Source organism: Canis lupus, chromosome 5, assembly GCF_048164855.1.
Source record: "Canis lupus baileyi chromosome 5, mCanLup2.hap1, whole genome shotgun sequence".
Classification (NCBI taxonomy): Eukaryota; Metazoa; Chordata; class Mammalia; order Carnivora; family Canidae; genus Canis; species Canis lupus.
This window is the reverse complement of record NC_132842.1, coordinates 73,376,016-73,400,046: the sequence shown is the minus strand read 5'-3', so window position 1 is coordinate 73,400,046 and position 24,031 is coordinate 73,376,016. Positions and strand designations below refer to the sequence as shown.

General features: G+C 52.0%; 1 protein-coding gene across 7 annotated transcripts; it reads right to left on the bottom strand.

The window, feature by feature from the left end:
- Window positions 1–1,955: 1,955 nt before the first annotated feature.
- Window positions 1,956–23,551, bottom strand: FGR (FGR proto-oncogene, Src family tyrosine kinase). 7 transcript variants are annotated; one of them, XM_072827579.1, is made up of 13 exons: window positions 23,388–23,551; window positions 14,692–14,754; window positions 13,477–13,709; window positions 12,886–12,988; window positions 11,780–11,878; window positions 7,964–8,067; window positions 7,569–7,718; window positions 6,733–6,888; window positions 6,476–6,655; window positions 5,826–5,902; window positions 5,425–5,578; window positions 4,508–4,639; window positions 1,956–4,399 (listed from the first exon to the last, which is right to left on the bottom strand). In XM_072827579.1, the coding sequence occupies exons 3-13, from the start codon at window positions 13,694–13,696 to the stop codon at window positions 4,191–4,193; spliced, it is 1,584 nt and encodes a 527-aa protein (XP_072683680.1). In that variant the 5' UTR covers window positions 13,697–13,709; window positions 14,692–14,754; window positions 23,388–23,551; the 3' UTR covers window positions 1,956–4,190. The 7 variants fall into 7 exon arrangements, with proteins under 7 accessions (XP_072683680.1, XP_072683683.1, XP_072683678.1 ...); XM_072827582.1 differs by lacking the exon at window positions 23,388–23,551 and adding an exon at window positions 22,840–22,948 and having other exon boundaries at window positions 13,477–13,706; XM_072827577.1 differs by lacking the exon at window positions 23,388–23,551 and adding an exon at window positions 22,840–22,947.
- Window positions 23,552–24,031: the final 480 nt, after the last annotated feature.

The following is a 24,031-nucleotide window of genomic DNA, read 5'->3' as shown; positions in this document are numbered from 1 at the left end:
TGGCTTCCCCTTGTCCAAGGCTTGCAATCCCAGCCTGAATGCATGGCAGACATGACCCATGCCTACCTGGCTCTCTTCATCTTTAGCCACTAATGCCCCTCAAATTTCACACTCCAGTCACACCTACCTAATTGAAACTCCCTGCACGGTCCTATTTCCTGCCTCTGAGCTCACTTAATTCTGTCAAGTCTAGAATGTCCTTCTCTTTCTTCTTTATCAAGCAGACTTTTACTCCTTTTGCAAATCTCCAATGAAGCAACACCTCCACTGAGAAGTCTTCCAGACTTCCCCCTGTCCAACTGGGTTAGGACCCTCCCCTGTTCTCCCACACGCCCTTTATTCTAAATTTTCAGCCCATTCCGGTCCTATTCACCTCACCGCCATTAAACTGTGAGCTCTGAGAGCAGGAACTGTGCCTTAGCTCCGGTCCTGTGGTGGGAAGTTCCTAAAGGGACCTAGTCTTCCCATCCCAGGGGAAAGTTTCCTGGAGTTCTTGGTGTAGTACCCAGAATTGACACTAGAGGGAGTATGGACATCACTGCAGGACCATCCAGGAGCTGGGGCGTGTGTGTGTGTGTGTGTGTGTGTGAGAGAGAGAGAGAGAGAGAGAGAGAGAGAGAGAGAGAGAGATGGGGAGGGAGAGAGAGAGATGGGAAGGGGGAGAGAACTACTGGAGTAGATAATAGGTCCACCCAGCTTAGTACGCGAACAATAGGATTCAGGATAGACTCCCCCCCAGTAAGTCCTGCCCACACATTTCTTTTCTTACTTTTCTCCACACTCCATACCCCTTGGATTCCCGACCCTTTTGCCTCTGACCTTCCAACCTTCTTCCGCGCTGCATCTGTACCCTCAATCCTCCCATACATAACTGTTTGCACTTGCCTGACTTGGCCATGCTCTACGGTATCTCTGAGCCTTTGCACATGCTGTTCCCTCCATGGGAGATGATCTCACCTTCTGGCTGCTTCATTGGGCTGACTTTTCTTTCACATCCTCCAAGAAGTCTCCCCTGGCCTCCACTCTGGCCTTGCCCCCTAAGTGTTGTAATGGTTTACTGTTTTGCCTCCTGGACAGGACCAGCCTACAGGAGACATCAGTAAATGTGTGCAAAATTAATAAATGACTTGGTTCTCTTATGAATATAATCCTATGTATATATATGGGGCTACTCCAGACCCCTGTCTGTACCATGCTCTCCCTGAACTTGACTCTGGGTTAGTATTATATGTTCCCATACTGCTCCATCAAATAAGGAATAAATATGATACAGTGCGATGCATGAGACTTTGAAGTCCATAGGCTAAAATCCTGACTCTTATCATCCAACTGTGTCACCTTGGGCAAATGTTGTAGCCTCTCGGAGTCTTCATTTCCTGTTTTGTAAAATGGGAATAATCACCCTTCTGCACTCATTGTGGTGAGGATCAAATTAGATGATGCATGTGAAACACCCAGCATTAGCCAATTAGGTATCCTCCTCCCCCACCATGAACTTGGAAATAAAATTGCCCTCTGAGTCTTAAGCCAGTAAAATCCACACAGCATCACGGAGGAGAAGAGCCAGGTGGGGGAGTGAATGAGGCGAGAGATGGTTTTGTAAACGACTGAAGAGTTTTGTGAACAGTGGAAACCGCAATCAAGGTGACCCGCCTGTAATCTCAGGGAGGCAGGGCCAGGATGTGATTGAAATTGAGAAAACAGAGGCCTAATCAATTGCATTGTGCTCTATCAGAAGGGAACAGAAGGATGCACAGAAAAGGGGGTACAAGGGAGAATTCATTTGGCTGCACCAGAGGGAGGGACAGGGAACCAGTAGATACAGGGATTCCAGGCTCTGGTCTCTGCTGGGGAGCACCAAGGGCCTGGTAAACTCCAGGAGGCTCACTATTCTGCTGGGCCTTCATTTGAAATAAATAGGATAAGTAATTTATAAATGGACGTGACAAAGAGGGTGAACATGAGTTGAACATTTTATTGTCCTTTCACAGAGGAGGAAATTGAGGCTTGGAGAGATTAATAATTTGCCTCACTCACAAGTGAATGGTGGAGGCAGGTTTCACACCAGGCACTGCAGCTCCAGAGCTGTGCAGTTATCTGTTTACTCCATGGCAAGCGGACACACTGGCCTCTGGCTTCTGTGTCAGGCTCTTGTGAGTTTAGTCAGCCAGAAACAGGCTCTCAGAAAGCCATGGCCCCTGAGTTCAAGTGTGTAGAGAGCACAAATGTACAGGGCTCCCACCCCTCTGACCACCTCTCTCAGCAGCCAATTGGCCTCTTCATCTTACTGCTCCCATGCAGCAGTCTCCAACACAGGGCTCAGCGCAGGACACTCCATCTGCATTGGTCACCTTGTCTCCTTTCCTTAGGATCCTCAACTTGGAGGGATTTCTGGGAACCTTTCTACCAATATCTAGAGGGAGAAAGATCTTCCAAATATCTACGTGGGGCAGATAAGATCCCTTCAAAGACTGAAGTCTAGAAAGATCATGGTCTTTGGTGTGAGACCTGGGTTCAAGTCCCAGCTCTGTCACATGCACCCGGCTGACCTTGATACATCACGTAACCCCTGAGCCTCAGTTTCCTCATCTGTAAATTGGGGCTGGACATAGAACCAGACTCAGGATTAAATGAAAAGATGGATGTAAACACATCTGGCATGCAGCAGACAATTAACAAGTGAGTTATTATTACTATTTCTCCCCAGCCTGGTTGTGGACTCCTCTGGGACAGATAGGTCTTGTTGGAGTTTGTTTTCCTGGGGTCCTACCTACCAAAGGGCCCTTCCCAGAGTTATGTTTCGTAACTGTTGGCCAGTTGCAGCAGTGATTCCTAGCTCCCAGACTCTTCCCCACCATCCTCCCCCAGTCCATTCCCTGAGGAAGTCAGGGGTCTGTGATTTCCTGATGGGAGAGGTGGGAACCCTTATTCCGTTACTTTTGTTTCCGCTTGGAAGCACATCAGCTGCCAGAGTCTCTCAAAGCGGCAGCAAGGGCACAGGAATATTCTTCATTGCACAGGTGCATGGCAGGTTATTTAGTATCCCCAATCCCTGCCCACGACATGCCCGTAGGAGCCCCCAGTCCTTGTGACCAACGAAAGTGCCTTCCACCCTCTCCAAAGCCCCTTAGGGAGCAGAGTTGCCTGGAGTGAAATCCAATGAGGTAGACTAGCTCTCAGACCTCTACTTTCCCTTCCCTTCTGTCTTTTTTTGAGGAGCTGCAGAGAGTCCTCTGTGGTCTTCCCCACTGTCCCTGTCAAAAGAGGTCTAACAGGTTATGCTCTTCTGCCTGTGATGAATGGTATATCTGCTGAAATCAAGTAGAGAATTAGCAGACCCACTGCACATAGATTGAAAGCCACTTTAGTAATGAAGGGGGACATTTTGATCTCTGCCTGCCTATCTTCTGTATCCATCTCTCAGCTTGTCCTAAACTCACATGGGGATGAGCATCAGGACTTCTGAGTATCCCAAAACACACTTTGAGTTCCCTCTGTTCAGTAGGCATTAGGGTACTCTCTTACCTCTCCCTCCTCCCAGCAGCCAAAGCAGTCACACTCCCCTTCCTCTGGCCACCATTTCCCCTAACAGAAGGGATTTTTATGGCTCAAGGATTCGTATTGTCACTTTTCTTATTTACAAAAAGCAATAAACACACACATGATTCAGAGAGATGGTGAGCCCTCAGCAAGCCTTCCCTCACCCTGGGCTTGGACCTCAGTCCTGGACTACAGTGTCCACCCAGCAGGAAAGGGATCCAGCAAAAACTTTCCCTGTCTTGCAATTAACAGACACAAGAGAATTGAGTAGGAGGTAAATTCAGAGTGGGATGGATAGGGTAAAAAAGCAGAGATAGGAGGTAAGTGAGGGAAAGGATATACAGTTTTATAAATAACTAGACAAGGTCTGAGCATTTCTTTTGAGGGAGAGGTGGGAAGAGAATCTAGAGGTAGGCGCCTAAGTGGGAAGAGGAGAAATAGTGCTTGGAGCCAGAGTGAGGGATGATCTCTAAGCCTCTACTGGCCCCATCTTTAAAATGAGAGGATTGTTGCCCTAGAGGGGCAAGCAGGTTGCTCTGAAATGCTAGGACCCTAAAGGGTTCTAAGCCTGGGAGCTTTGGGATCAGAGCCCTGGGGATTGGAAGGGGGATTGGTGGGTACCCCAGAAAGGTGGTTGATGACCAAATAGGCTATGTCTGATCCCCAGGCTGGTACTGGGGTTCTGTAGAAGTGAAGTAGTCTTCAAGGAAGGACTGCAGGTACTCGAAGGTAGGCCTCTCCTCTGGGTCCATACGCCAGGTCTGCTCCATGGCTTCATATAGGGATGCTGGGCAGCCTGGGGGGCATGGCATGTGGTAGCCATGCTCCACCTGTTCCAACACTTCCCGGTTATTCATGCCTGGAGGGTGGGGCTTTGTCATTCAGGGGGCCTAGTCCCTCTGAAAGAGGCAACCAGGAAAAGCCCCTCCATGACCACCCACCCTTCCACCTCCCCACCCCAGCAAACCTGGATAGGGGACTCGGCCCTTGCTGATGAGCTCAGTGAGCAGAATCCCAAAGGACCACACATCTGACTTGATGGTGAATTTGCCAAAGAGAGCAGCCTCCGGGGCTGTCCACTTGATGGGGAACTTGGCCCCTGCAGAGATTGGGAGAGAAGGGAAGGGTATTGGGGAGGTCCCTGGGGATAGCTGGATTAAGAGAATGGCATGTTGGGGAACCTGACTGGCTCAGTCAGAAGGGCATGTGACTTTTGATCTTGGGGTTGTGAGTTTGAGCCCCATGTTGAGTGTAGAGATTTCATGAATAAATAAACTTAAAAAAACTCACAAGCCTGAAATCAAGAGTTGCATGCTCTTCCAACCAATCTGGTTAGGCGCCCCTGCCAGGCACTGTTTTAAAGTGGTTTACATGCATTAACTCACTTAACCTTACAAAAAGCCCGTGAAATAAATATTATTATTATTATTATTTTTTGAAATAAATATTATTTTTATTATTATCCCCATTGTACAGATTTGGAAAAGGAGGCACTGACTAGTTAAGTAACTGGCCCAGCTTACATAGTTTATAAGTAGCTAGGATTCATTCCCAGACATTCTAGCTAGACTCTATTGTCTTTCACTTGAGAATTATAGCAATGCTTGGCATATAGTAGGTGCCTGATAGATATCTGTTGACTTACTTTTGTCTGAATATTTTCATTTTATAGATGAGAAAAAAACAGCTCACAGAGGTTAGGTGACTTGCCCAAGGTCACTTGGCTAGTAAGTAGAGGAGTTGGGATTCAAACTTAGAGTGGCCTCTTATACTACTTCAGGATGGGAGTACCCCAGGTGGTCTAGGAGTAGGAGGAATGGTTCCCGAATATGCAGCCCCTTGGTGCACTGGGTAACTCTCGGAAGGTGAGGAGAGGCAGGGCACCTTGCTGGGGATTGTACTCATCATCCTCAATGAGACGAGCCAGCCCGAAGTCAGCTATCTTGCACACCAGTCGTTCCCCAACAAGGATGTTGGCTGCTCTCAGGTCCCGGTGGATGTAGTTCATACGTTCCATGTAGGCCATGCCCTCAGCTACCTGGGGGGGGGGGGGGGGCCAAGGTATGGACAGATGGGAACACCATGGCTTGTACATGAGGTCACTTGAAAACCCCACTTTCCAGATGAGGAGACTGAAGCTCAGAGAGGAGCATTGCCCTGCCTCAGGTAGCACAGATGATCCAGTGGATGGGACTGTACTTCCAGGGGCAAGTGTTTAAGGGCACAGGGGTTTCCGGAGGTTAATAGGAGGGCAGTCTGAGATAAAGGCTGCTGTCCCAGTTTACCTGGGCTGCCATATCCACCAACTGGGGCAGTGTCAAATCCTGGCCTTTCCGGTCCTTGAGGAACTCCAGCAAGCTACCTGAGGAAAGGAACTCAGAAAATCAGCGGCAAGACTACCCCCAGCTCCAAGCCAGCCTTCCCTCGCTTGGCCCCGCCCCCAGCCAGGTTCCTTCTCACCCAGCTTGGCCCCGCCCCCTGGCCCCAGCCCTCTCCCTTAGACCCGCCCCCACTCGGGATCCAGCCAGCTGCCTCAGACCCTCACAGATCTCGCCCAGGACCCGCTCCCACAGACACCCAGACTCAGCCCACAGCTCGTTTCTTCCCTGCCTCCGTCCCCCTAGACACGCCCCACTCAGACTCCGCCCCAGATCCTCCCTCATCCCAGATTCGGTCTCCGCTCCCCCAAACCCCACCCACCAACTGACCACCCCGCCCCCAGCGACCGAGGCTCCGCCCCCAGCCCCGGCCCCTAGCCCGGTCTAAATATGGGCCCGCCTCCACTCTCAGGACTCACGTGGTTTCCCTCACCCCGGCCTCACTCTCGGACTCTGCCCAAAGTCCCCTGTCCCATCACAGATCGCCACTCGGGTCCCTCCCCCAGAGACACCTCTCTGAACACCCCCGGACTCCGCCTCCTGACCCCGCCCCTCACCGTGGCACATGAACTCGGTCACGATGTAGATGGGCTCCTCCGACACCACGGCGTACAGCTGCACCAGCTTGTCGTGCCGCAGCAGCTTCATGATCTGCGCCTCCGCCAGGAAGGCCTTCGGGGACATGGTTCCCGGCTTCAGCGTCTTCACCGCCACCTTCGTGCTGCCGTTCCACATGCCTGCCAGGTGGTCGTGGTTCGTCAGCACCGGCTCCCGGTTGTCCCAAGCCCGCGCCCCGCCCCCGGGACCTCCGTACCCAGCCACACGTCCCCGAAGCAGCCGGTGCCCAGCCGGCGCTCGAGCGCGATGGAGCTGCGGCTAATCTCCCAAGCATCCTTGGCCAGGCCCATTGTCTGCGGCTTCATGGTGGTGCAGGCCACCGAGAGCAGGTGGCAGAGCCCGTCGTTCACCTCTGGCGGGGGTGGGGGGTGGGGGGCTGTTGCAGGTAGTGGGCAGGCCAGGACGCCCCACCCATTCCTCATCCTGTCCCAGGCGCAGCCCTTCCCCTGCTCCCCTCCCCCATCAGTGGAAAGGAACTAGGCCACAGGGGAGGTCACACGCCGGGGCCAAAGGCAACCTGACCCACTGAGTAGGTGAACATGTTGGTGCCCAGGGAAGGAAGGATGATCCCTGCAGGGTTTGGAGTCCTCTCCATAGGAGGTGGCCTCCAGCTGGGCCTTCAGGGTTAAGGTGGGATTCTGACAGGTAGAAATGAGTTGGGGATTCGAGACAGTGGTGTGGACATGAGGCCCTCGCCCTTCCCTGCACCTCACCTTTGGTATAACTAAAGCAGAAACCTGGGCATTGATTCCCAGCTTCCTCTCAACCCTACAGCCCATCCTCCAAGTCAGGTCTATTTGGCTTCCTGCCCAGCTAGACATTAGGGGGCGCCCTTCTGACGTGGACAGTCTCACACCTGTTCCCTCTGGAATCCTACAGAGCAGGATCCTGGGCTGGGAACCCAAACCCTTGGGTTCCAGTTTTGCTCCAGCCACTACTGCTTTGGGAACCCCTTTCCTTCTCTGGCCCTAATTCTTAGTGGGTTAGTTCAGGGACCCAAAGCACACACCAGCCCTGGAAGCCAGCCCTCACCCATGTAATGCTGTACCAGCTCCTGCACCGAGTGGAACTGGGCCCGTGTGGTGATGTAGTAGCCGCCCGTGTCCAGTTTGCGAATTTTGTAATGCTTCACATGGTCGCCTCTGGTCTGGTCCCAATCCCGGATGGACAGGGAGTAGGCACCTGTGGGCAAGGGTTGTTTTCGAGTCTGCTTTCCTCCTCGCTCATCATTTTGGAGCCTGAGACACCCAAATGCCTGGGGACTCAGAACTTGGATGGCCACATCCCTTGAACTCGGTCCTAGTCAAATCTCTGAACCTCCACCCCTGTCCCATCTGCCCACTCCCCCATGACCCAAGCCCCTCACCACTGTTCCTAGCCCCACCCTAACAGCTGAGCTTCCCATTTGCCCCTTCCCAGGCCCCCACCTTTGGTAGTCTCACTCTCACGAATAAGAAAGGCCCCCCGGGGGTTCCCAGGGGAGAGCAGCTGCCTCTCAGCATCCTTCCTCCCGATCTTTCCAAAGTACCACCTGTTGGGAAGGGCCAGCAAGAGTCAGATACACCCAGATACACCCAGTTCAACCCACAACTCAGCCTCCTGGGGAAAACCACCTCACTAGCCAAGATTCAATTTCCTCACTCGTGAAATGGGGCTCATACACCTGCTTCACAGCCCGGCCGTGAGGTGCACAGAGACCAGGAATGTGGAATGCTTGGCTTGTGGTAGCCACCCAGTAAAGGTTAGACTTCTCTCCACTCTCTGGGTTTCCCTTCAACTAAAATCACTAGGACCCCAGTCACTAATGACCTCATCAGGGTGCTACCAGTTTCTGAATGCATCTCACTACCACTCCTCCAAGGGCTCATTTTGCAGATGTGGAACTTGAGGCTCAGAGAGGAGAAGTGACCTTCCCTCAGGACTGGTTGATGAGGTCTACGTGAAATGCTTTACTTCCCAGCCTAGTTCTTTTCCCACCACCTAGGCAATCTTCTCCCCATCCATCCCTACCCCCAAATCCTTTCCTCCTATGACTTCCAAACAACAGCCTTTCCTGCTTCTCTTCCCCTCTTCATGACTGCTCCTGCCTGGCTCTGACTGCTGGTTTTCCTCCACTCTCTTTAACTTGGATATTCTTATAAAGCTAGATTTCAACCTCAGATGTCAGGCATTCCTTCTTTGTCTTGGATATTTTTCCTAAGACTGAACTGTAGCCTTAAATCAACTGTGAAAATACACTGGGAGAACCAGAGTGGCCCCACAAGTGCCATAGAAGACTCAGATGTCCTTTGATTACAAAATTGGCCAATCTGGGGCGCCTGGCTGCCTTCAGCTCAGGTCATGATCTGGAAGGTCCTCAGCTTGAACCCTGTGTCACTTCCTGCTCAGTGAGGAGTCTGTTTCTCCCTCTCTCACTCTGCTTCTCACCACTAGCTACCCGACCCCCTCCTCACTAGCTCTTATGTGTGTGTGTGTGTGCATGCATGTGTGTGCATGTGTGCACTCTCTCTCTCTCAAATAACTAAATAAAATATTTAAAATAAATAAATAAATAAACCAGTTTACACCTGGGTACTGGGCATAATTTGGGGGACAGGAAGGTACTGGCAAGTAGAGTGTCCAGGTGGGCAGGCAGGATGGGGAAAGAGGAACTGTAGAAGGCCTATGTAGACAGGACACATTCGCAAGTTTTTTCAAAGCCGTGCCCCCACCCATACCCATGGGAGTAGTTACCTCCTTAATAATTAATTTAATAATAACAGTACTTATTTTATGTCATGCTCTGCTTTATTTTTTTTTTCATGCTCTGCTTTAAAACACCTTATATTCATTTAGTTCTTATAACAACGTTGTGAGGTAGGTCCTATTATTAACCTCCATTAGACAGATGAGGAAATTGAGATACCTAGTGGTTAAGCAACTTGCCCAAGGCCACACGCTCTTAAGCTGTGTTGGCCAGAATAGGAACACCAGTTGTCGCTCAATGGCCTGCAGTCTTAACCACAACGCTGCTCTTAACCATGGCACTGCAATGAGTGTCTCTCAGAGCTTCGTGACACTGCTTCTAAGATGCGGACACAAGCATGAACCTCCCACACCTCCCACCTTCTGCATCATCACCCTTCTCTTTTCCATGACTCCTACCACTTTCTCTGGATGAAGGCCTCACCTCCTCTGAGCTCAGGACCCCAACCACTTCCCTTCGCTCAGGGACACCTCTCCCCTACAAACCAGCCCCCACCTGCAGCCTCTCCATCCCACCAACCTCTACATATGCCCACATTTCTTCCTTCCCCCCAAAAAAACTGTTCTAAGCCCTAACTTGCCATCAACATTCTGTTATATCTCTCACCTTCTCTTCACTTGAAAAAGCACTTCACACTTGGGTCTTCACTTCCTCACCTCCTACTCCCTCCCAGGCTCTGCTGTCTGGCCTCCACCCCCACTTCACACAGAGACATCTCTCACCAAGGTCACCCCATTGCCAAATCCAGTGGCAGCCTCTGACACTCCCTTTCTTGTTTCCTGAAACCTCTCCTCCACCCTCTTGGCTGTTCTGACTTGGCTTGGCCTGGTTTCCTAACGGCAACTTCTCTTTCAAGGCAGCTTTCTCCAAAGTTGAGTCCTAGGGCCAATTTCTTTCTCACTCTTCTCCTCTTCCTTCACCCTCCTGTGCAGCTTTAATTGTCACCTCCATCCTGGAGACTCCCAGATTTCTACACCAGCCCAGTTGTGCCCTCTGCAAGAGCTACAGCAAACAAAGAGCCTTAGTGCCAAGTAGGAAAAGATGCCCTCTCCTCTGGGCTAAGTCAGCAGCCTGGCCCTCTCATACGAAGCACAGCCTAATCCAATTCCTGGCAGTGTCCTTCACCTGGGTGTTCTTCTCTACAGACCTCAACTCAGCAAGTCCCCCACCAGAACCCAGGTATCTATACCTGCTCCTGTGTTCCCCACGTTAGCAAATGGCACCATCACCCACTTAGTTCCTCAAGAAGACTTTGGATCACACTTAATTCCTCCTGTTCCTTATAACCAATGGCAAATTAGTAACAAATCCTGGTGACTCCTGCACTGCAGTCTCTCTGATCCATATATATATAATTATATATGTATATGTGTGTGTATATATATATAATTATATATATATGTGTGTGTATACATATATATATGCACATAGATAAAAAAGTTGTTTATGAGCCTCGGTTTTCTCATCTGTAAAATGGGGACAAAATATCAATGGTGTGACTGTAAGAATTAAATGACTCAAGGTAGGTAAAGTCCCTGTCATCATATCTCAGGCTATAATGGTACACCACGAATGATGATTCCCTGCCTCCTGAACAGAATTACTTCTTTTTTTTTCAAGATTTTATTTATTTTAGGGAGAGAGCAAGAGAGAGTGTGTGTGTAAGCAGAGAGAAGGGCAGATGGAGAGGGACAAGCGACTCTGCTCAGCTAGGAGCAAGACTCAGGGCTCTACACCAGGACCCTGAGATCATGACCTGAGCTGAAATCATGAGTCAGATGGCGGGGCACATGGGTGGCTTGGTCGGCTGGTATCTGACTCTTGGTTTTGGCTGGGGTTGTAGTCTCAGGGTCATGGGATCCAGCTCTGAGTTCAGCCATGAGTCTACTTCTCTCTCTCTGTCTCTCCCTCCCTCTGTCCCTCCCCCTGCTGGTGCATGCACATACTCTCTTTCTAAAACAAATAAATGAATCCTTAAAAAAAAAAGAGTTGGATGCTTAACCAACTGAGCCACCCAGGCACCCCTTTAACAGAATTAATTCTAAGCAATGTCCCCTTGCATTTGTGTAGCATTTTTACAATTTTTAAAAGCTCATATGCTGTTGTTATCAGTGAGTCAATATGTATAATGCATAACAAGTGCAGCCAGACCTATCTGGGTTCAAATACCAACTCCACCTATTTACTAGCCATATGAGCTTGGGTAGGATATTTCACTTCTCTGTGCCTCAGTTGCCTCATTCATAAAGAGAATAATATTAGTTCTTAACTCTGTTAATGCACAGAAAGCACTTTGAATAGTGCCCAGAACATAATACATGCTACATAAATATTAGTTATTGTCATAATCATCATTATTCTCTTATTCTTACAATGACCTCACAGAATTATAGGTAAGAAGATAGGCTCAGAATGGGGCTGTGACTCAGAGGTGGCCTTGGATTCCAGAATCCTGTCCTGTCCATAGGGATTGCAACCTCCCACCCCCACTACTCACTCTTCAGCCTGGATAGAGTCCACAGGGGCCACATAGTTGCTGGGAATATAGCCAGTTCGTCCGGAGCTGAGAGACCGAGCTTCCCACCAGTCACCCTCACTGCAGGCACAGAACACAGTGGGTCAGTGGCAACCCAGCCCCCTGGAGTACCCTGGGGCCAGGCAGGGCCTTGTGAAGGGTCAGGTGGAGACTACCCTTGCCAGCCCCTCACCTTGGACACACACACACACACACCCCTCCAGGGTATTGTCTGTTCTGCTCTCAGCCACTGATGCTGCCCCAGGAAACTTTTCCCTGCAGAAGCAACATGTCTGGGGACATGTGGGCCTCCTGGCTTTCTCCTTTGGCTCCTCAGCTGGGCCGGGGTTTGGGTAGGCAGTGGACAGCTAACTCAGTCACTTTGTCCCCCATTGAAATCTTCCCCTACCCCCAATGATTTCCATATTTCCTTTTGGATAAAATCTAGATTCTTCAACATGGCTTAAAAAGGCCTGCAGAGGGTGGCCCAGGTGGCTCAGCAGTTTAGTGCCGCTTTCGGCCCAGGGCCTGATCCTGGAGTCCCGGGAGCGAGTCCCACTTCGGACTCCCTGCGTGAAGCCTGCTTCTCCCTCTGCCTGTGTCTCTGTGCTTTCTCTCTGTCTCTCATTAATAAATAAATAAAATATTAAAAAAAAAAAAGGCCTTGCAGAATCTGTTTCCACCCGCCTCTCTAGCTTCTGGCCTCTCCACTCTACACCTCATGCCTTATGATCTACCTAGACTGAACCATTTGGTGGTTTCTAGAAGTCATCCTTTATTCTCATTCTCTCTCACTCTCTTTTCCTCTTCTCCTCACTTCTTGTATGTATTTTTCTAGTCTCACCTTAGAAATCACCTCCTCCAGGAAGCTTGCCCTGATCACTAGCCTTAAGACCATAGTTAGTGTCTTTTCTGGGCCCATATGTCCTCATGTTCCCCCTACATAGTAGCAATTACTCTGAGTTGTTATTGTCATATATCTATGTCCCCAACTAGACTGGAGCTTTCTGAGGGACTAGGTAGGACTCCTCTCTGGGTCCTGCTCCCAGCCCAGGCTGTGTCCTGAGCCAGGTGGCCTGGTTACTTACGTGTTGTTCAGGATGTGGAACTTCTCACCCTTGGTGAAGGTGAGGTCATCCTCTGTCCGGGCCTCATAGTCATACAGGGCGATGAACAGGGTCACCCCAGTCCCTGCAGAGTCAGGGCTACTCAGCAGAGTAGGGCATGGGACAAGGGGCTCCAAGGGGCCTGAACCCCCCAGAGTCTTACTCCCCAGCCAGGTGCTGTGCCTCCCCACAGCTGCAATGCCTGGTTCTCAGAGGCTTTTGGTGTCCAGTGGATTTCTGACTTGGGTTTCATAGCTTGGTTCCCCATGGATTCAGGGTACATGCCTTCCAGCTCGTCCCTCCCACCCTGAGGAGTTCCCAAGTCACCCATTCTTCCTCTTCTCCATCAAGACTTCCCACCCAGGCCTGTCATCAGGGTCCCTATCTCAGATGGAAACAGAGCTATGTCTTCCCCTCAGACTGGGATTTCTGAGGTAGGGCCGTACAGTTTCCATCTGTGGTCTGAAAGTGGGGCTGTGTCTCCCACGTCATAGTGGAGCCCCGTACAGCTGTCTCCTTCCCCCAGGTTCTTCCAGGGTCCACGCAGCGTCTGCCTTCAGCCATGAGACTCACCTGAGATGCCCCTGATGGTGCCCCCATCGAGGAAGGTGGGGTTGGTGGACTGAGTGGGAAAGTTGTTGTAGTTGGGGATATGGGCAAAGGAGGACACGCCCCGGGCCTGAGTAGGGTCAGGGCCATAGCGGTCCGCAGCCCCACTGCCCCTGAATTCCCCTTCCAGGCCAACATCGTCCTTGAGCCCCGGCTCCGACTTCTTGCAGAACACACAGCCCATTCCAGGTGCCCTGCTACAGAACGGGGTATGCCTCACTCTGGGGCCCCTACCAGATAGGCCACCCTCGCACACTCACACAGGCATGCAGTTTCCCCTCTCAGGGTCTTCCCTGGTGAAGGATAAAGGTGGGGCAGGGCCACCTTTGGGTCTACCTCCCAGCTGCCTGAGTATGGTTGGAGGGAGGATGTATATCCTTAATGGGCTGGTTTTCAGCTTTGGGATGCTGCTTGTGTTTATTTATATATTTCTGCCTCCTATTGCTTCGATAAAGTTGTGTTTTTGTCACTTCTTCAGAGTGCTTGTACGTGTGTGTCTTTTGTGTGTCTCTAAGTATTTGTGAGTTTGCCTGTGGGTGTGCCTATGTGTGCGCAGCCTCTTGTGGATATTTGTGTGTCTGTGTGAGTATACAAGTGTGGGTGGGTACGTGTCCCTGTGCACGTGGTAGCTCTGTGTGTTCATGTCTTAGGAGCATATACATATGTACACTGTTGCCGTGCAAGTGTGTATGTGTGTTCCTGTGTGTGCGCGCATGTATCTCTGTGCGTGTAGGTGGTCTGTGTGAGTAGGTGCCTCTGCATCTGTGTGTATGACCACATGCATAACCCTGCGTGGGATCCTACGTGCCTGTCTATGCATGTGTGTCTCTGTGCATACAGGTCTGTGAAAGTATGTGTGAATGTCCCTGTGTGTATGTGTGCGTGTAGCTCTCTGTGTATGTGCATGTCTATGTATGGAGACATGTTGGTGTGTGAGTGTGTGTGAGGGCTCCGTGTGTCTGCACCTGGAGATTCCCTGCAGAGGGGGATCAAGGCCATTTCCTGTTGTGGGTCCAGCCTCTGGCCTCTCAAGCTGCCTCTTTGTGGCTCCCCCATCTGTTACCTAGCAACAGGGCTCTTGTAGGAGGAGGGAGCCATGCAGAGTTGTGGGGCTCAGGAAGGCCACCCCACCCCTTTTCCTGACCCTGAAAGCCTTCAGCCCCCTCTCTCCCCACTCACCCCTTCGGCTCCTACTCCTGGGTCAGTGGGGCTGCGGCATGGTCCTCAGGAGGGGCCAGAGACCTGAAGGCGAGAGACAAGGACATGGAAGATGAAGGCTCTGCCAAGGTTCCTGCAAGCCAGCTGCCAGCTTCTGCCCTCTTCAGGAAGCCAGGCCTGGGCTCTGTCCCAGCATGACTTCTGCCTTCTTTTTCCTTCCCACCGCCCCTGGCAAACTTACATGTCCACCCTCACACAGGACACACCACCCACACCAACTCTCTCACACTCATATCCACCTGACACACCAACTCCCTGACACACACACACACCCCAGCACACAGTCACACACCAACACCCACAGCATACATTCGCATGAGTGTGCTCACCAATAACACCAACACGCTGACACAAACTAACTCTCACGCAAGTCCAAGCTCTGCCGCCCAGATACACGCACACATACACAGGCACACAGGCTGCCTGATAGGTTGACAGACTCATCCTCACAATTTTGTGTTAGGCCCACCTCTCTCATTGGATTTCTGTCAAGCCATGCTCATCTCACTCACAGGCCCCCCGGTCACTGGCTCCTAAAAACCAGCCCTTCCTTCTCATGCTGCCTCTGCTCCCACCTGGGCTCCGTAAGCTCCAGCAGTCCCAGGGTTACATCTGGTGGCAGGCTGAAAGTGGACACCTACCTCCAGAGCTCGCTCCTAATCCCACACATCAGGTAAAGGCCCAGATCAGAACTAGGGCCCCCAGAATCCCTTGGGGAGGAGCCCCTCCAATGAGCTAAGGCTTTCCCGATAGTGATGTCCTCTGAGCAACGGGGCAGGCAGATCATTGAGCAAGGGCTCCCCACACCCCACCAGAAACTCTGCCATTGCAACACTTAGAGAGGAACTGCTGGGGAGAGGGCTCAGTTTCTTAAGATGTGAGAGGAATGGAGAGTTATAGGGTGGGGCTAACCCAGTGAACCCTGATTTCCCCCAGAGGGCTGAGGAAGGACCCTTGTGACAGGTGCTCCCACCTGACATCTCTCGGCCCCCAAGTCCAGTTCCCGTAGGGACATCCTCCTCATCTTCCCTCCGGGTCCTGCCCCTCCTACTGAGGATACTCACCTCTTCCAGGAAGCCTTCCTGGCTCCACCAGATCCAGCCGCTCAGAGGATGGCTCTGTCACATTAGACCCACCCTTCCTCTAGACCCACCAGCCCCTCTCACTCTTCACTGTAACTGTTCTCCCATGTGTATGGGGGGGGTGACACCCATCTGGCGAACTGTGAAGCAGGCTGTGGTAAGAGCCCTAAAATAGCCTGTGTTCACTAAGCCATTGTCGTGCTTTTCACCTCAGGACCCCTCCCCTGGGGTGCAACCACTGTGTCTGAAAGTCTCCAGGACACTGAGGGTTGGTTGGGCCTGAGGAGAGAAAATAGGTGGAGGTGGGGGGCATCCCGGACCTGGGAAAGGAAGGGATTTCAGGCATTGAGGGGACAGATGGGGATAGGATGAAAACAAAGGTTACAGGGTGAGAATGGAGGTTTTCTCACAGAAAGACACAGACCCATCTCAAATGGCACACAGGGCCTCTACCCAGATCCACATAGCCCTCCTGACACATTCTTGGATACACACATTACCTCAGCTCCACACAGCACCTCACAGAGACTCTGAGCTCCTCTATACACAGACATCTTCAAATACCCACATCCCCATATACAGACACCCCCGGCCCCCACCCACCTACACACATGCACATACACACACCATACACACAGCCTCTCCACAAGAACAGCATATACAGGATTTTAGCACTTACTAGGTGCCAGCCACTGCATTAAACACTTTACATATATTACTGCATTTTATTCTCATAACAACACTCTGACCTATTACTATTGCTGCCTATTACTATAAGGCAACTGAGGCACAGAGAGTTTTAGAGCCTGGTCACATACATAATGAATCCTGACGTTTGGCTCTAGAATCTGAGCCACTTCTCTCCCATGCCTGGTCACAGACACGGATAATTACAGCCATTCCTGCAAGCATGCACAGATGCACAGAGCCCCCAGAGGGACACACAGAGATATACAGAGCCCTGTGCTGATTCACAGACCCACACAGAGCACCTCTCTATAAGAGACACAAATGTGTGCAACTTCTTGGGTCCCCACATAGATACGAGGTTGCCACTTCCTAAAATACCCAGATAAATATCACAACATTTTTAAAATTCTTTTTATAAAAATATTTTATTCATTTATTCATGAGACACAGAGAGAGGAAGAGACACAGGCAGAGGAAGAAGCAGGCTCCCCATGGAGACTGATGTGGGACTCGATCCCAGGACACCAGGATCATGACCCAAGCCAAAGGCAGACACTCAACCAGTGACCCACCCAGGTGCACTTTAACTCTTTTTTAAAAGTAGGCTGTAGGGCAGCCCGGGTGATTCAGCAGTTTAGCGCCCCCTCCAGCCCAGGGCATGATCCTGGAGACCCCGGATAGAGTCCTGCATCTTTGAGCTTCCTGCATGGAGCCTGCTTCTCCCTCTGCCTGTGTCTCTGCCTCTCTCTCTCTCTCTCTGTGTGTGTGTCTCTCATGAATAAATAAATAAAATCTTAAAAATAAATAAATAAAAATAAAATAAAAGTAGGCTGTAGGCCCAACGTGGGGCTCAAACTCACAAAAGATCAAGAGTGGCATGCTCCACTAACTGAGCCAGCCCGGTGCCCTATCACAACATTTTTAAGGCAGCCTAATGAGATTCCCAAGTTCTGCATGCCTGGAATGGGGGTGGGGATGGTTCAAAAACTGTGAGCCTCTGAGAAGGAGCCAGAGGGTTCTGTGGGCTGAGGAAGAGCTCTGGGCAGGGTGGAGAGTGCAGGGAACAGACAGTAGGGAGCAGCTCTTAGGACTTGGCACTCCCAGCCTGATGGGGACTGAAGTCCAGGGTTAAGCATGGCTCTCTGGGTGCCAGCATGCAGAAGTGGTTGGAGGATATGGGTGAGGGGGGTTGGGCACAAGGTCTGGGACCTGCACAATCCAAGGCATTGAGGGAGACACGCAATATGTGACCATACTCATGTGGCTCTGTCAGAGGAAAGAGAGAGATGGGAGAGACAGAGAAAGAAAAGACAGAGACAGAGGCTGAGAGATACAGAGAGGTAAAGAGTGAGACAAGTACAAAGAGAAACACAGCGTGGTGTGCTGGCATACTGATTCTCAAAATGAAAAAAAAAAAGGGCCCTGATTTGTAGCATTTGCTGATTTCTGTTGTATAAATATTCTTACCATGGCTGATTTCAAGTAACTGAGGTGACTTCTTGAACACTGGGCTGGGAAGAGATTCATACAATCAGCTCCCCAGAGCCAGGACTAGCTGGCTCCAGCAGCTCACTGCCAGGAAGGAATAAAAAGAGGCAAACAGAGATAAAAACGAGAAACAGAATGACAACAGAGAGTGACAGAGACAGAAAAAGAGATAGGGAGAAATTAGGAGAAACTTGGAGAATTAAAGAGTCAAAGGCAGAGGAGAAAAGGCAGAAGAGGCAGCTTGGGCTCAGGTGTCTGCAGACAGACAGCCCCCAGGACTCTTCCTCTTTGTCTGCCTCATGTCCTAAGTGGTTGCCCCCCCTCTTCGGAGAGTAATTTGACTTCCTAGAAGTCTGGGTGGCAATAACTATGAGTTTAAAGTTTCTAATTTATTAAATACTCAGTGCCTGGCATTATGCACGCATTCCCATGCATGATCTCATTTAGTTACCCGAGGAAATAGGCTTTATTACTACCTCCTCTTTTACAGATAAGCAACCCAAGTCACAGAAATGGTAAGTAACTTCTCCAAGACCACACCGCAAGTAAGGGGAGGCCAAAATGCAACCCCAGGGGCCTGGGGTGGCTCAGATCATGATCCCAGGGGCTCCCTGCTCAGCAGGGAGTCTGCTTTTCCCTCTACCCCCCACCCCACTCCTGTGAGTGCTCTCTCGGGCTCTCTCTCTCTCACAAATAAAAATCTTAAAATAAATAAATAAATAAAACAAAAATGCAACCCCAATCCATTTGGCTCCAATCCCACAATAAGCACTCTTCTATTTTGCAGCCCCTGTAGAAGCAATAATGTGTGTCCCTCTGAGAGGTACAACGAGCCAGGCCCTGTGCTACATGCTCTAAGTCCTCATGATAGCCTAGAGAGGGGAAGCCTGGGTTCTCTCAGGCAACTGTGATTTTCATAGCCTTAGAATCTGAATCCAGACCTCTCTTTCCTCAGAGTTGAGCCAGCTGCCTACTAACACCAGAAAGGAAGCAGCTCAAAGAGTGGCCATAAGCATTCTGGTTACTCAGGTTCATTCTGGTTACTTCAGGTCCAGAGTTCAGTTCACACCATGGCTGTGTTCTTCAGAGCCTGCACAGATATTTAAGATTATGTCTCTTAAATATCTGGTTGATAGGAGTTAGTTTCCATAGCCTCATCTGTGTCAAAATCAAGTGGTAGGTATTAGAGCTGAGGTCCACCCCTGGACCAGGGTGCTCCTGCCTTCAACATCTCCCTCTGTGTAGCCTTACCTAGCTCTGTTCTTTTACTTTTTTTTTTTTTTTTAAAGTAAGCTCTATGCCCAACATGGGGCTTGAACTCATGACCCCCAGATCAAGAGTCGCATGCTCTACCGACTGAGCCAGCCAGGCATCCCTGTTCTTTATATTATATTATTAGCTCCGGGACTCTAGATGAATGATATAAGCCCTCTGAGCCTCCGGTTTTGCATCTGTACCTTCTGTGCAGTTGCTGGGAAGGCTTGAAGAGATGTGGCTTTTACCCAGTGTGCAATGGCCAAGTGAGGCTGAAAACCATAAGCAGCAAAGCTAGAATGCCCCTCATCCAGGGACCATTTATCAGTTCATCTCCCTCTTGTGTGTAGAAGGGAAAGAGACTTGCTCGAGGTCAGACAGCCACAGGGGATTCAAAGCCAGGACCATTAATTCAGGTCCAGAGTTCAGTTCACACCGTGTGAACACCCTGTGTTCTTCAGAGCCTGCACAGGTCATGCTGTCTCTGACTAGTATACGTCATATTTCCAGCCCATGGCCAAGTGAACATGCCACTCCTGCCAAAGGGCAGCTGGCCACTCAGCAGGGAGCCAGCCTTAGGCCTAGCCCTACTCCTGAACATAGGAGTCCTAGGCCCACCCATTCTTTCTTGAGGTCCATGCTTCCCGAAGCCATGTCAGGGCTTCGATGTAGACACAGGATGTCCTGTTCCCCCCTAACCCCTGCCAAGTGTCTGTGAAACCTGGAGACAGATTTAAGCTTATTTCTATGCAGCCTGACAACTAGCTTGAAACATTGGGGAAGTCGGTTCACCTCTCTGAGCTGTAGTTTCTTTGCCTTATAGAAAATAGGAATATAAATCTCTACCTCATGGGGTTGTTTCGGAGCATCAAATGTGAAAGCACCAGGCACACAGCTGGTGTGCAGTGAACTTTCACTTCTGCTCCTTTCCCTCGAGGAAGGCCCCTCCAAGGCCCAGGGAGGGGGAGCAGCAGGGTGGAGAAGAAAGAGAAGTTCCCAGAGTGAGGTGGGAGGGCTGAGCTGGTTAGGTCGCTGGGGGGATTTCAGAAAGAGGGAACTGGGACTTTGGGCAGCAGCAGGAAACCACCATCCTGCAAGAGTTCCGGCTACTCTTCAGGGCTCTGGGCTGGCCAGGGGCAGGGCACTGCGCCCCATCCCCTCACCAATACTGGAGCCCTCTGACCAGAGGCTTTTATCTCTCATTCGCAGAGGCCCTCTGTCCCTCACTGAACTCCACTGTCTCTTACTAACCCTCATCTCTTTCACTGAGGCCTCATCTCTCATTGAACCTCTACCCATCCCACACCATTCTTTCTTGAGGCCTTATAGCACCCCACCCCTAACACCCAGGCCCCAAGAAGACATTCCCGAGTCTGACTCTACCACCAGGTGTGGTGGGGGCATGTGAGAGAGGGGCCCTATCTTTGCCACACTAGCTTTATCCTCCACATGATCCTGAAGGTGTCAGCTGAATCTTCTCCACTTGTGTGGGGTCATGGTGGTTTCTCATCTGTTTCTGAAAACCCACCCACCAGCTTCTATTTCAAGGGTCTTCAGGGATTCCAGTTTTAAGGAGATGGGAGCCATGGGTGGTCCAGGGAGATCTGAGGGAATAGGAGTCTAGATTCCATGATGTGGTCAGACAGGAAGCCTCCTCCCCTGGTTCCACCTCATACCAGGTCAAACCTTCAAACCAGGTGGTCTGCTGGTATGCTTGGTGCACAAAGGGCCCTGGCTTCTCCTTCTCCAGCTCTGGGGTCCCCCTAACCAGCCTCCCAAGGTCTGGCCACTTCCTTTGCCACATTAGCTCCAGGTGGCTGTAGAGAACACCCAAACACCCACACAGCTGCTCGTGCTCATTCACTCAAAGCCCAAACCAGACTCACAAACACTGACACCTCGCTCATAGCTTCAAGCCCACAGGGTTCATGCAGCCCATACACTCCCCACCTTCTCCGACAATTCGCCAGTCACCCACTCCTCTTTCCACAAGGCTTCAAGGGATTTAGTAGGGATGAGGAGGGATCTCAAGCTTCGGTTCCACCTACTTCTTTCACTACATCATGGGCAAGATGCCCTGGATTCCAAGTCCCCACTTCTGGCCCTATTAGCCCTTGACCGCTGAACCTCCCTCTTCCTATCTGTGAAGTGAGAACAGCTCTGTTCTCCCACCACCACCACAGGGGAAGGATGCCAAAAGACTCAGAGGTCCCTGGGTGTGGTACTGTAGGGGTTGAGGATAGACCCTCAAACCTGTTGACTTTCCCAGAATGGGACTTCAACAGATTCACAAACATTTATTTATTAGATGTCACTTTGTGTGCTGGTCCTGGAGTCCCTGTCAGGCTTTCTGTACCCCCTCCATGCTTTTGAGAAGGTGAAAGAAAGGATCCCTCCAGGGCAGTAAGAACTCTTAACCCCTCCAGGACACTCTGCAAAAGTGCTTTCTAAAGCACCTGATTCTGGGGATTTAGGATGGGGTGGGGGATAGGGGCTGAGTAGGGGCAAAGGTAATGCCTTCCCCCTCGCTAATTACAGGCCCAGAGAAGGCCTGTAACTTGTCTAAAGTCACACAGCAATCAAGGGCCCCGGGCTGTCTGAGTCCCTGCGACTGCTGAGCCTCCCCCCAGGATGCCTGAACACTCAGCATCATGGCCTTACTCCTCTGTCCAAAAGCCTACCCCTGGACTGAGGACCCCCAAATGGGGGCGGTGGGGGTACCAAGGGGGGCTGCGTGGGCGACGTGCCCAACAGCAGCGGAGCTCGCGGGGCTCCGGCTCTCCACCCTCTGGTTGCTACGGAGACAGCCTCTCCGGGCAATTGCGGTCAAAAGCAGGATTTCCGTCGGGGCTGCCAGCAATTCCCGGATCCCAGGGGGAACGTGGACCGAGGCCGCCACTGGGGGCGGGAAGGGGGCACCCAGAGAGGCCCATCCCTGCGGAGGGCGGGGACTTCCCCAGGAAGCCGGGACCCACGCCTCTAGCTTCTTGGAGGAGTCCCCTCGCCATCCGGGACCCGCCCACCAGGAGGGGAAGGGAGGGTGCAGGTGGCGGCAGTTTGGGCAGCCTCCCCGCCCCACCGGGCTACAGGCTTCCCCTGCGACTTCTCCTCTTTTGGGATAGGGGACTTCCTGGACCCTCGGAATTGTTCTGCATCTTCCAGAAATGGTTCTCCTTGACCTCCTGCAGCGAACTCCCTCACCTGGTCCTCCCCCCCTTACCCTCTTCCAGAACCCTCAGCTTCTCCCCCATCCTCCCTCTCACGGCGCCCTCAGCTTATTCTCCTGCCCCTCTGGGGGGGGGGGTCCCCTTGGTCCCTCACCCCTGACTCAGCCCCCTTCCCAATTTCTATCAATTCCCCTCGACAGGTTCCCTCCGCTTTCCCTACCAGACCTTTCTAGGGGGCCGGTCCCTTTACTCTGCTTCATCGTATTCCTCCGGCCCCCTCCCCAGGGATTGTCAGTCCCCTTCTCCAGGTGTCCTCCGGGGGTCCTTTCCGGGGCGAGGTCCCTGCTCCTCCAGCTCCGCCCTCCGCCCCCCTGCAGTCCCCGCGGGGCGCCGCGCGGCGCGTCCGGCTGCACCTGCCGGCCGCCTACCTGGTCCCCGGGGGTGGGGGGGCGCCGCCGCCGACCGGCCCCAGGCGAGCGGGCCGGGCTCCCGGCAGCCGCGAGAGCCGACGTCGTGGGGGGCGGGGGGCCCCTGGGGCGCTGCTCGCCTCAGCCCGCCGCCTGCGCTGGGCCGGGAGGAGGAAGCCGCCTCGGACTTCTCTTATTGAAGGGGGCGGCGGCGGCGGCGGGGAGAATTCACAGTCACGCCCCAGCCCCAGGCCGGCTGCCCCAGGCGGGGAGGGGCCCTCGGGATCGCAGGCCCGCCCGCTCCCACTGCCAGCCTCCCCCGGTGCCTCCCCCCTCGCAGCCCTGAACGTCTCTGCCTGCACCCCAACTCCTCCCCCCCGATCTGAACCCCCAGGGCAGCCTTCCCAAAGGTCCCCTCCGACGGGGCAGGTTCCTCAATCCCAGAAGCACCTGCTGTTTTAGATCGATTGGATTTCAGGTTAAGAAGCAGCTTTTCTCTAGCCCTGAAGCCCACCCCCACCCCTTTTTGCAGCTGGAAAAACTGTGCTCCAGATGCGGGCAAGCCTTACCCAAGTTCTCCACAGCCCGTTGGCTTCAGATTGCTGTCACCAGAGCCACTGAAGATCCCTGGTCTCCCTCAGGAGCTGGACAAGTCGGGGGTACAGGGATGTAGGACAGTGGGGAGCAGCGGGGGACTTTTCTCTCAGGAGACTGCTTTTGAGAGGAATCAGCCCTCAGGCCACACTGAGGAAGGAGAAGCTGTCAGCCTCCCCCCCTACACCCAAGATTTAGAGAAACTGAGCATCATCCTTTAACATGGTTCCCCTAGCCTATGGGACTAGGAAGGATCCCTGATCCACACCCACCCCCCCACCCCCCAACCTGGAGTTCAATCCTACCTCCCACCACTGTTACTTCAGCTTTTAACCAAGGACTAGGAAAATCCCTCCTCCTCCGGGGAGGAGGAGATGTGTGTGTGTGGGAGGGCTGTTTGGTGGAGAAGTATGTTTATTGGCATATGATGGGAAAGGAGAGAGGGTGTGTGAGCACAGATGTGTGTGTGTGTGAGTGATTGTAGGCAATGAAATTGATGACTGCAATTTTGTAATCAACAACTGGGACACGTTTTACAGACACATGTGTTTTCTATGTCTGAGCAGGGATGTGTGTGAATGTCCGTGTGTGTGTGTGCACTCGTGTGCACGCCTGCTCA